At 36.9% G+C, this 13,442-nt stretch overlaps 1 protein-coding gene across 1 annotated transcript in view; it reads left to right on the top strand.

Annotated features, from left to right (window-relative positions):
- RIMS1 (regulating synaptic membrane exocytosis 1) overlaps positions 1 to 13,442 on the top strand; it is a 461,151-nt gene that overhangs the window by 322,974 nt on the left and 124,735 nt on the right. The window contains 1 exon segment of the mRNA XM_047760358.1: positions 5,338 to 5,421. Coding sequence (XP_047616314.1) covers positions 5,338 to 5,421 — 84 coding nt within the window.

Genomic DNA, 13,442 nt, shown 5'->3' on the forward strand with positions numbered 1-13,442 from the left:
GGATTGATCCAGGTTAACAGATGCATTTGGAGACATCCTAGTGGAATCACTGGTTGCAAAGGAAGTCATTTCCTTGTTTGAGCAACTCCTTTATATATTCGGTTGATCACACAACTAGTAAAACTACATATGGATTATCCCATTGCCCAGTCCAGTCAAGAAGTTCAGGGTTTATTTACAACGAAAGAGCTAGAAAGCCTAGGTATAACCCTCCTGAAGACATATAATAGCTCAGGACTCTTTGACCTTTCCACTAGCAAATCCCAGTGCGTGTTTACAAGGAGGTCTGGTCCAGCTCATCGTACCTTTCTTCATCTATGTCAGAGTCAGCTTCAGGTCATCAGTTCCCCTGTGTTTCCCAATTAGGAGGGAGTGAGTTTTAAGCCTACTAAACTTCCCTTTCCTGGGTTTTAAAACAGAGTATGTTTAAATGTTCAGAAACAATGATTTTTAGAACCCTGAAGAATAATCCTATTTCTCAGATGTTTTAACTTCTTCTTTGACCTTTGACAGAAAGCATAGCCTTACTAAAGACTGATCAGAGAATAGTTTATACTTACTGCCCCCATTTTTTATCTCCTGGGAAATCCTGCAACCTGATTTCTGCCCCTTTGTCATGCTAAAACCCTGCCATGGGATACCTCAGGTGCATCCTTGTCCAGCAGCATCTTACAACACGTTATAGTCACTACCCTGCCTCTTGAACATTTTTTTCCCTTCTTTAAGTACCCTCTACAGATTTCCTAACACCTTGTTTCTGGGACAGTCTTCTTTACAGGCTCATTTTCCTCCCTGTCTCACCCTCAGCTTTCCTCTTTTGCACCCCATTCCGTCCCCGAAATCCTGTCTATCGAAAGTTGCCCCTCTAATACATATAGACACAATGCTCCATTGTGACTTCTCAGGCCAAACCTTCTGCTGTAAACTAAGCCCAAATTTCTAAGTGGTTGCCTCTCTGTGTGCATCAGAGGTCTAAATCAAATTCACTATGCCCCTTATATCTTTTTACAGACAATGCACTCTTCCTAAACATTTCTCTAATTTGTTGGCTTTGACATGTAACCAACCACATAATTTGGAAATATTTCTTCTGCCCCTTTTTCTCATTCGATAAGGTTCTCCAGAACAGACCCCTCCCCTTGACTATACTGTAGCTCTAGTCTATTTCTTTTCTTTTCTTTTCTTTTTTTGTCTTTTTGCCCTTTCTTTGGGCCGCACCTGCAGCATATGGAAGTTCCCAGGCCAGGGGTCGAATCGGAGCTGTAGCTGCCAGCCTACGCCAGAGCCACGGCAACGCAGGATCCGAGCCGAGTCTGTGACCTAAACCACAGCTCAGGGCAACACCGGATCCTTAACCCACTAAGCAAGGCCAGGGCTCGAACCCTCAACCTCATAGTTCCTAGTCGGATTTGTTAACCACTGAGCTACGACAGGAGCTCCCTAGCTCTAGTCTATTTCTGATGTCACACTTGTCCCATTAATTTTCTCATAAGTTCTATTAATCTTTTTTATTAGTTTGCATCTCAAGTCTTTTTAATGAATATACCTTTTGTTTTTCCTTCGCGGTGTATGTAAAAATTCTCCTCATTCTTCAGAGAGGAAAGTCAAATAACCATATCTTCTGTAAAACTTTTTCTTAACCTTTTCACCTCTTCCCCAGGTACTTCCTTTCTTCTCCAGTCAGAATTATTAACTCTTTTCTGGGCCTGTGTAATATTATATACACCTATGAAAACACATTCTATTCCACTTAGTCCTGTGTTTGTGTGTTCCACTTATTGTGCTCCTTGAGGGCAGGAATCATATCCTTTTTGTCCTTGCAATCGCATTATTATTTTTTACGTAATAAATGCTCCACTGGGGGACTTGAAGGAACTTAAAAACACCGCTTATTTTCTGTTCCGAAATGTGTGTCCAGTTGTGAGTGAGAGGCAGGAATTGTAAGATGAGAGATCTAATTATCATTACAATTACAGTGAGCAAGTTCAGGAGCAAGTCTGCAAGCTTGCTAATAATTCAACCCAGAGGCAGCCAAGCTTTCTGAACCATGGGTGGCTTCTGCTGCAGGTGCAGGCCTTCTGTCTTCAGGCTGCCATGCAAGTCTGTTTGCTGTGGTGTCTGCTATTTGCAGGTAGATTGACTTGAGGGGTGAATCCAAAAAGGGCTAAGTCATCTGTGCCTGACTCTTTAACACAAAGTCTCCCTCCTTGGGGTGGAGGGAGGCCCAAAGCATGACTTGGAGTTTCTGTCCACGTGGAAGTGTGAGGCATTTGAGAAAGGAAGTTCCTACCTCAAACTTAACAACTGTAACTTGAGTTGAAATAAGTAAACCTTATTTCAAAATATAAGTACCTATATTCATTTCCATTTAAAACAGTATTGGGGAAAGTGTTTTAAAGGACTAAATGAATAGTGGGATAGGCAATAAAAATACGTCCTGTGTCATCACTTATCTCCTTTGTTCAGGTTTGGTTTCTCATATTACAGAACTTCACAGATAGTTTTGTTTTTTGGGTTTTTTTATGTGTGCTGTTTATGGAATGAATGATTTGTGTTTCCATATAATTTCTCTTTTAGACAATTAAGCTGCTTAGCTATGTTCTGCCAAGAGACATGCACCATTGAAAGATGCGTACATATGCAAGCATGTGTATTAATCACACAATTAGACACACACATTTGTTTTAAGGTACTTCGGTGCTGGGAGGAGGAGCCACAGCGAAGAACCTTTTAATTGCTTACTGAGGAGTGTCAATTTGAATTCCTTTGTATCTTATCAGTGGTTCTTAGTTTCTCCTTATTTCTTACAGGATTACCTCCTAACCTCAAAATCTCATCTTCTTATTGTATACTTAAGTATTTGCAAATATTTATTGTTTACTTCTTCTGTGCTAGGCATAGTTGATATAAATGCCAAAACACAACTAAGTAAAGCACTGTTAGTTGCTTTACTTGGGGAGCCCTCAGCCTGTTCCTACAATCCTGTAGCCACCAGAGTCACCCTTGTCCTCCTGTTTTGAGCCCAGTGAAAAGGGTATGCTCCCAACAAATAGATGTTCTTGGATTAATGAGTAGACTATCTGATATTAAAGTACTAATAAGGTAACTAATGTAACTTGCAGGCAAAATAGTTTGGAGAAATGAAGAAGGGGCTCTTTTAGTTCAATTTCATGATTAATAACCAATGTAGTCTGCCATGGTAGCTTCTAGAATGAAAATGGAACTTGAAGGTGTGTGTCTTGCTTAATGATAAAGGAATAAAGATTTGAATTTTGGTCCTTTACTTCTGTGATAGGACAAACAAATAAAAAAGTTGCACCCATTTCAAAAACATTTTAAAAACATATAAAGTGCTCGTATACTTAGAGCTCACAAATGCAGTGGCTGTTCTTTGGTTATAAATTGATCCTGTTCTCATCATAACCAAGATATGAGGTTTGAAAAGCAAATGTGTATTTTATGGGTACCACATATCAGCATATTCAGAAGGACTTTGAGTATATAGATAAACGTGTGATGCTAAATATTTCTTCAAAATTACCTTTTAAGAGCTTGCATTCACAATGGCTTGTTTCTAAATGTACACCCCTCTCCTTCATAGCCTTCACTGCATGTTTCATAATTATAATATTTTTCTTTGCTTTCTTCTTTACTTTTGTGTTTAAGTAAACACAAGGACTGGAATTTTGCCCCAAGAAGCAAGGTTACTCATAATCCTATCAAGCTAATATTACTTATTCCTTCAAAAATGTTGAAAGAAAACCATATTGACTCTAGATTTCTTTTTCAAATAACACCACAAGTTTTCTCATGACTGAGGATTATTTCATGTAGAAAACACTATAGCTGTAGTCATCTTCAGCTCTCTTGAAAATATTTTTCTTTATTGTATCTGCCACACAAAAGCCAATGAAGTGAAAAGATACATTTGAAAGCATTCTGATTGGGTTGGCCAACTGTTTCAATAGTTTAAAATAATTAAATAACTTGAAAGTAATGCAGATTGTTTTCCATTTCACAAAGATGTAACACATTCAGGAGGACATGCCACACAGCTTTCTCTTCTGCCCATATCCTGCGGGGAGGATCTTACTTGCTTCAACCCTTCTTCAGAGCCCTCCTTGAATCCTGCCAAGTTTGTCCATCCAGAGCTGAGTGATGACCCACAGGCTCCCTGGGGCTGTCTGAGTTGAGCATCTGCTGACCAAAGATGCCTTGGACTCATGTTGATAGCCCTCTGCTGTTGTGGTTCAGATTGTCTAAGAAATCCATGAAGCCAAGTTATTAACAGCAAAGAAGGATGGCTTTAAAAAATGTTAGGACTAACCTTTTTTTGGAGTATTATAAAATCTTACAGTTAGATGAATCCTAAACCCCATTCAGTTACTCCACATCGCATATAAGGAAGCAATATGCAGAGAAATTATCTTGCTTAAAATGTCCATGTCTAATATATTAAAATTTCCAAATTTGGTCTGTTCTATCTCTTATTGCCTCTTCTCAGTGTTTGCCTGGATGTTTGTAATCTGTGGTTATACAGAGACAGAATCTCAGGATTGACCCAATAATGAACCAAGTTTGAAACTTTCACTTAACCGTTAATCATAAATACAGTATTGTACATGCTGATGTAAGAGAACAACTGAGATACTTTTGCAAGTAAAGAGTAGCAGAATTTTTTTAAAGGTAATGCTATTTTATGGCATTTTTCTATATTTCCCACTTTTTATCCATCAATATTTTTGGCTCACAATTTTTTCATTTGTTGTTAACCCTGCAGTTTTCCCCAAGAAAGCCTGACTTCACTGGTAGCATTTCCATCCATTATTTCTTCCTGTTATTGTTTCCAAACTAGAGAAAAGCTTTATTTTTTCCATTTAAACTCTGTTTCTGCTTTGTGTTAAATTCACACAACCTCGTCTTTGCCACTTTATCCAGGCATTTCAAGGCCTCGTATGAAATTGGTAGCTTATTCAAACATCTGCCTGATTCTTCAGGCTGCATCTTTTATAAAGTTACAGACATACTTGTGTGTTTGTATAGATATGTAGGCACACACAAACACATATAAAAAGAACAAAATTACACTTCATAGATTTCAAACGTCTTCCCAAATTAGTTGTTTCTTTATTCACACATAAGGCTACACATTTTATTTTCTCACAGTATTATCCTTCATCTTCCCAAGGCTTGTAAAAATGAAGAGTAAATTATGGCACAAGAATCTACGCTTTGCCTTTTTGGGGTGTTTTTCCAGTCCTGTTGTTCCATATATTCTTTTATTTTAGGAGTTACTAAATGTCCTGTTTTTTCCTGTCTTGTTCATTGGGCAAACAGGGGTAGATGGCCCCCCTCCCTAGATAGGAGACGGCCTCCTAGCCCCAGGATTCAAATCCAGCATGCGTCTCCGGAGAATGACAGGTACTAGTCACCTCCTCCTCACAGACAAGTGGCTTCCAGACACTTGCGGGCCACCAAGTGAAGGGTAACCAAGAGCCATGCGCTTACGGCATCTTCCTTTCAGGGGCCAGAGCCAAAGAGATTGTGATTCCAAAACTCAGTGCATCCATCTCTGATAAAGCACCTCAGAATGTTTTCTGAAGTGAAGCTAGCATGCACAGGGCATGGTTTAAACACAGTAAAGTCGGGTCCAGTGGAAGAGGTCTGGGGGTTCGGGGTATTTTTTTCTTTTGTTTTGGTGGAAGTTCTGGGCCAGGGATCAAGCCTGCACTATAGCAGTGACCAAAGCTGCTGCAGTGACAGTGCTGGATCCTTAACCTGCTGAGCCCCAAGGTTGGGGGGGCGGGTTCTCTTGTAAAGAGCATTTGTTTCAATGTTTCAGTTTTTTAAAAACCTATTAACCATTGTTTTTGTTTACACTTGAATAAATGAATATTCTCAGGTGCTTTAAAATATATGAAAATCTGTCACAGAAGCCTATTCCTTGTTATACTGGTGATGGTTTGACCTTGGTTGTCTTGTTAATCATGCAGTTTAGGCTTAGGAGTATATTACCTGATTTAAGGTAGAATACCTGGCTCTTACCTATTTTATGAATAATGTATTTTTAAGCCAAATATTGTCAAGCACTAGGACCAGTCAGAAGGTAGGTTTTTAAAATGACATCAGTGCTTTAAATCCAGTTCATGCTGTGATGTCAGAAGTGCCACAATATGTATTTTCCATTGCTTTGTTGTCTTTCTCAAGTGTAGTTCACCCAGTTCTCCTATTTTGTGATATTTGTTATACATTGGCCATATATTTTCCCAGCTGGCCACAAAGAGTTACTGGGTGTTTGGCTACTTCTCTTCTGGTGAAGCAGAAATTCAGTAAACACTGGTGGCATTTATTAAGGAGATAAGTAGATGCAGCATCTTAGAAATAGAGCAACTAGTCATGCCAGCATACATTTTTTTCAGTATGTGTGTGTATAGTAAAGTAATGGTGTGTACCTTTAGTTAAGAGTGATAGAATTTATTTCCTGTATCTATAAATTGTCAAGATAGCTTCAGGATTTCAGTTTGAAAAAAAACTAAGCACTCCTACTCAGAAGAAAATTAATAAGTCGTCTTGCAAATGTTGGAAAAGACTCCAAGGTGATATTCTACGAAAGCTTTCAGAATACTTTATGTTTTAATCTTTAAGACATTTATATCTTAATATAACTTACAATTTAAAACTAATTCCTTCTGCTACTCTCTGATTTCTAAGATAGAATTTCTGGTACTAGAAAAATTAGTAATATCTCTAATCCAAAAATAATTTTAAACTTAACATCTTTCCAAATAAGAATCTGAAATAATAGTATAAAATAAATTCAAAAATTTACATCCACATTGCTACTTTTATTGTAGCAAATATTTATTGTGTCCCTACCATGTGCACTACTGTAATGGCTACAGTCACAACAGTGTTTAAGAAAAGCAATGTCATGGACATCAAGGATCTTAGATTTCTTTTTGTAAAAGACCATTCTGGATTTCATCTTATGTAATGACTGCTAGAGTATAAGAAATTAAGTATGATGGTCTTTTTAATAAATATAAAAAGTTTATAAGCAACATGGAAATCTAAATAGTTTCAGTTCCTAAATACATGAGATGAAGAATAGTTGAAAATTAGTTGTCTTTTAATAAAAATTTAATGTGTTTAAATTGTTATTTGATTTCATAGAATTTTAAAGGTAGATTTTAGAAACAGAAGCAGTCCTTTTAGAGACTCTTCTAACACATCATTCTGAACGTACATTTTACTTTTTTATTATGACTTATTCATAAAGAAGTTTCACGTTTGACAAAAAGAAATACATTTTAAATGGCTTGATAGAATGATTTTTTGCCATTGGGAACAGAATATTTTTTATAATCATTTATTAAAATATGTAAATAAAAAGTGCCCATAAAAATGAGAAATTACCGCATCAGCTGATGCTAAATTCATAGGTAACCATTGCAACCACTGGGGAACACTTAACACTTGCATTTCACCTCTTTTAGCTTTATTTACTTGTTCAGAAGCTTCAGCCAGTTTGCAGATGAAGTGAACATGGGATCAGATTTTGAGACAGTAAATGTTCATAAGAATTAGAGCATCAGGTGACTTTTGCCTTAGGTCGCTGGTAGCTAAAGCAATATTCTAAAATCAGTGACAGTTTATGTAATCTGTCTTTGGATGTCCTGTATCAAGGCATATTTGATTATTTTGAAAATAGCATAGTTATACAAAAAGTAAATTTTTGCTAAAGAGGGCTCTCTAGTAAGTGGGAAAGCATTGAATTGCTGCCTTATTTCTCATAGTGGATGTGTACACACACACACACACACACACACACACAGACACATACACACTTTTTAATGTAGCATTTCTCTATAATTTAATTTTAACAGTTAGGATTCTTGATGTCAGAGTCCCTCCTGGCTGGCTGAGTGGGTTAAGGATCTGATGTTGTCTCTTCTGTGGCTCTGGTTACAGTTGTAGCACAAGTTCAATCCCTGGCCCTGGAACTTTGATGTCATCTCAAGTGGTATCTTAGATTTATTCAGAATTAACATGGAAGCATGTTTATCTAGATCTAGAAATTTTCCCAGAAGTTGTAAGACTATTTTAAGCAATGATGAGAAAAATATACTTAAATTTGTAACCCCAGGGAATGTTTTTTGACTTTGAAATTCTAGCAAAAATTTATCTCAAAGATTTTTTACTAAAAATATTGAAACGTCTAATAATCATCATTCTGATAACAATAACATTTATTTCTAAATGGTGTTATTTTAACATGTAAAAGTAACTTTTATGAATCCGTATATACGAAGCCTGTTACTAGTCTTAATAAAACTGAGATCTACTTGTGGCTTCAAATTAACATTGAAAAAAATACGTTTTAATAGGCCCCTGAAGCATCAAGTTTCTGAGTTGGTTCTCACAATTGAATCAATTATCCTTAAATGTGAAAGGCAAATATAAATTACTACTATTATCATTTAATTAAACTTTTTGGTAAATGTTTTTTCAAGAAACCAGAATATATTCTTTTCAAATTTTTAAAAAACCTTTGATAGCAACCATTCTAATAAATGTAAGGTGATGGAATATTTTTTTATTTGGTACATTTTGAGATATATTTTAATACTACATTAGCTTGAAGTTACTGACTCCAGTGTTTTGATTGAGAATGTTATTGCATCAATGTACATGATATTTTTTTAAGGATGCAGTTTGTTGATATGAGTTAAATAAATGTGGAAACTCTTTGATAAAATAACCCTATTTTCCAGGACTTCATTAGAGTAAGTAAAGTATCCTACTGTGCTAAAAATTAATTCCTGAATTATTCTGCTAATCTAGCTCTAGTTTCTTTTGCAAATAACCAAATTTCTATCATTTCCCACACTTGTCATTTGGAAGCAGCTCCTTGCCTATATGAATGCTTAACCAAAAGTATCAAGTGGTTTCCTTTTATTCAAAGTAGGTGAATCTTCTTTCTCCATTGAAAATACTTCTGGAATAAAGAAATTACCCACTTTTTCACTCCCAGAATTCATGATACTTGCCATGTAGAATCAGAGTTAATGTAGAACCACTTATAAATTCAGTGCATTAGTAATCATTTTCATTTGCTTCATGGCATCCTCTAATATGGTTTTCAAAATTGTCCTTTGTTTGAATAAATGAGATGTGCCCATATACTGAAATACTTAATTTAATGTCTATAGTTATATGTATAAATATCAGTAATAAACGGAAGGTTTACTGCATCTTAGCTGCATCCCTCCATCTTCACGGCATGTGAACATTTCTTATTTAGGTGGATTCTATTTAAACATAATCTTTTCTTCCCCAACATAGGAAACAAAATGATGGAGATTTACATTTCACATTAAGCCATCTGGGTGGTCAGCCAGAATAGATATTTAAGATAATTATGTGGTAGAACTGTGCATTTACCCCAAAGCAGAATGTATTATGTTTTCATTTTATTAGCATATTAATTTTGTTTTAATGGAGTTGTAATATCTTTAAAAAAGGTGTACTTGCCAGTGTCTTCAGAGAATTTCTCTAACTGAATTTAGTTATTGAAGAGGAAAGAAAAAGAACACAGAGATTCTAACAATTGCCTTTATTTCTTTGTTTTCATTAGTACATTTTATGAATCTTCACACTTCATCGAATATAGAATAATCATTGAAAACGGAACTTCAAGAAAATTAGATTTAAAAAGGAGCACCCCCACTTTTCTGATTATTACTCTTGCTCCTGATTAATAATACAATAATTGTTGCCATCCCTTCCATTTGAATGTCCCTTTCTGCCCTATAAACCAGGAAGCATGAGCCCAAGATGATGAGACTATGATCTTGTTGTGAAGTAAAGAAAAACTCAAAATTTCTGATTCTTACACATCTAAACCAAAGAAATATTCTTTGCAAATAATAAAATAATGATACAAAATTTTGAATAGAACAAAATGCATGTTAAAACCCAAAGTAACTAACACATGATGGAAACGGTGTAACTGCTGTGTTTGTTCTTGTGAAGGGGCCCCTCCAAAGAACAGCAGGTCTCTTAAGGTCTTTGGATGGCAGGGTGGGCAGAGACACTTGGGGCATGAGACATGAACATGGTGCCCTCCCCAACTGATTAAGGCCTGTAAGCCCTTGGATAAGTCACTTAACCTTCCTGTGACTCATTTTCCTCATCTGTAGATATAGATAGTTGTGAATGGACTAGCTGAATTCTCAGGTCCCGCCAGACTTTAGAATTGAGCCCATGCTGCCCTGTTGCACCCTGATGAACATGCCGTGGGTCAGTGGTGATGACTGACACTTGGTCATGCAGAAGGCAGTAACCAGAGGCCACTGCTTATTTATGGTACTTTATGTTTTACAGAAGACCAGAAAACAATGCCAAGTTTTACATCTACATTGATTTGATTTAATGTAAGCTGAATCATCTACCTAGTTAAGGTTTCCCTTGGCTATAACTTTTTATAGACTCTCAAATTCCAGTAGAACACTCAAAATATTACTTTTTAAACCATCTATTCAACAAATATTTATTGAAAAACTACTATGCGCTGGGTATTGATGTTACAGTGATAACCCAAAGGGACACAGTCCCTGGCCCTGAGGAACTTAGGACAGAGTAATGTAAAGAACAAGGCAGTTCCTTTCACTGTGATCTGATTTATGATTACATGATCAGTAGCTTCAGGACTATAGTACATGAATATAAATTGATTGTTTTAACCTCTCCTATTTACATATCACGAGATTCCATCCCAAGGAACATCTGTGTTTAAAACATACAATATACTCATAGCTATGACTTGGGATTTGGGGTAGAAAAGGGTAAATTTTACTATTTTCTTCTCTAACCTTGCTTTACATTGAATTATTACAATCAAGTGTATAGCAGTTTAACTCAACATGAAGATTCTTTCAGGTGGTTAGAAGAATTATAAAGACCTATCCTTTGTAGAGATCTTTAGAAGAATCTTCAATAAAGTAAGTCTGAATGGCATTTAAAGAGGAAAAAAAAAAAAAGGACAATCCTAAACAAGAGGTTTGAAAACTAAAACAGAAACAAAAGTTAGATGCATGAACCTCTGCATGAATATTTGTCACCCAGTTATGGGGTATTGATTCTGAGTTTGATACTCTTGTGGATGAATAAGAGACTGTACTGTCAAGAAACAAATATATATTAGTATTTTAAATAATACTTTCATAGCATTTTTCTCTTGCTATTGTAAGTAATGCTAAAACTACTACAAATCCTTGTTCTATGTAATACTAGAAAACTAAAAATACAACAATACAAATACTAAGTAATATTGAAATATTTACACTTAGCAAATCTGCGAGGTGATAATATTATTCTTGCCACTTCGCAGGTGCAAAAAACTGAGGCACAGAGAGGTTGAGTATCTCAACTAGAATCATCCAGCTAGTCAGAAACAGAGTGGAGACTAAACCCAGTTTAGCTCCAGAGTCTGTGCTTTGTGTGTCATTTATGCCACAGATGCAAGACATGCACTGATAATTGAGATGAGCGACCCCAGTGTACCTCATGGTTTGACATGTGAGGATCATGTGAGTTAGAGCAAATCACTTAACCCTTCCATGCCTTAACATCCTTATTCTTAGAAACGATGGAAGGGTAGTACCTTCTCAATGGATGAACTTAGATAGGTTTTTGGTAAATGTTAGATACTCTTAGTATCACCGACTATGGTGATAACCATTCTAGGAATTAATAGGAATCCATTAAGTTTTAGGGATGAAAAGAGGAAGAGTTGAAAGTTTTAGAGAAGAAGCAAAATCTGAGTTGGATCTAGACAGACGAATAGAAATTACTAGGGAAAGGAGAAAAGCAGAGAGGGTCTAAAGGATGCCTGTGATGATGCTTTTGTTGTCGGGAGGTAGAAAGTTGATATCTCCCAACTACCCATCCCTTGCCCTCCATCCTCAAACTCTTGTCATCCAACTCTCCCTTCTCAGTGCTTTTCTTCTGATCCACTTACTATCACCTGAACATTGCAGAGCATCCTTAAAACTGCAATCTGCACCTGTGCCAAAACCCCCTCCACCCCTGTTTCTAAGCGTCCTTGCCCTTGTTTACTTTTCTTGTGGTGGTCGTTAGCATTGATCCTCTTCAAACATGTTCTACAGTTTCTGTGTTGGGGGGTTTGGGGTTACTTTGTTTTTGCTTATTGTTTGTTTCCTATTGATAAAATGTAAATTCTTTGAAGGCAGACATTTCATCTGTTTTGTCCACAGGCATATTCCAAGCAGCTAGAACAACACCTGGCATGTATATATGCCCATCAGATATTTGTTAAATGAATAAGTGAATGAGTAAAAACCCTTAGTGAAAGTGAGTTTCATAAATTGGCCTGAAACTGTGTGTCCTCACTCAGCTCTTGCTCTTTTAAAGTGGGGGACAAGGGACGCAAGCTCTCTCAACCCCTGGGCACTCTTGGGGACAAGCATAAATTTTCCCAAGTGAAATATGACTTTGTTAATTTAATTTTTCTTTTATATTGCAGTAGAGTTGACTTGCAATGCATTGTTAGTTTCAGGTGTACAGCACAGTGATTCAGTTACATGAGTTTGGGATTAACATATACACACACACACATATATATACCCACATATATATGTGTATATATATATAGGCTTTTTTAATGAGTGAATTTCTTCAGACACTACTATATATAAAATAGATAACCAACAAGGACCTACTGTATAACACAGGGAACTATGCTCAATGTTCCGTAATAGCCTAGATGATAAAAGAATCTGAAAAAGAATGGATGTATAACCTTTTATTTTGAGCTCAGGTCCCTGGGCCTGCAGACCTTCCTACTCTATCTCTCCCTCCTCCCTATAGCACCTCCTGCTCTGTACACATCTCCTCCCCTTTTCTTCAGGAATGAGTTTCTCCTACTAGCAACCAGCCCCCATGGATTTCAGGCATGTGCTAAGTCCTTCTCTGCTCTTCTGCACCCTAGCCACACGAAGCAGAGAGGAACTGTCACTTAGTTTCCAAGCAAGAGCCTCCGTGCCTCTAAGCCTGTGCCAGGTGTCAGGGTCTCTCCCTATTGTGAACAGAGATACACCCAGAAGGCGCATGTCAGAGTCAACTCTACACCCTCTTTACTGAGTGGTGTATGACTGCAGCTTAGGAGCCAGGCTTACATTCTAACCCCAGCTTGTCCATCTACTGTGTGTCTGTGCCCTGAGTCTGTTTCCTCATCTGTGAAGGGAAGAGAACACCTTCTTAAAAGATGGTTAAGATGCATAACTAAGGCATTGCCTGCCTCAGTGCCTGGCACAGTTTTCTCAAAGAATATCCTGTTTTCCAACTAGTCAAGGGAAGTGCTTAGTGAGAGATGCCCCTCCTCTGTCACCTCCTTAGAAGTGAGATGTCAGCGTTAACCA

This window comes from Phacochoerus africanus, chromosome 2 (assembly GCF_016906955.1).
Source record: "Phacochoerus africanus isolate WHEZ1 chromosome 2, ROS_Pafr_v1, whole genome shotgun sequence".
Lineage (NCBI taxonomy): Eukaryota > Metazoa > Chordata > Mammalia > Artiodactyla > Suidae > Phacochoerus > Phacochoerus africanus.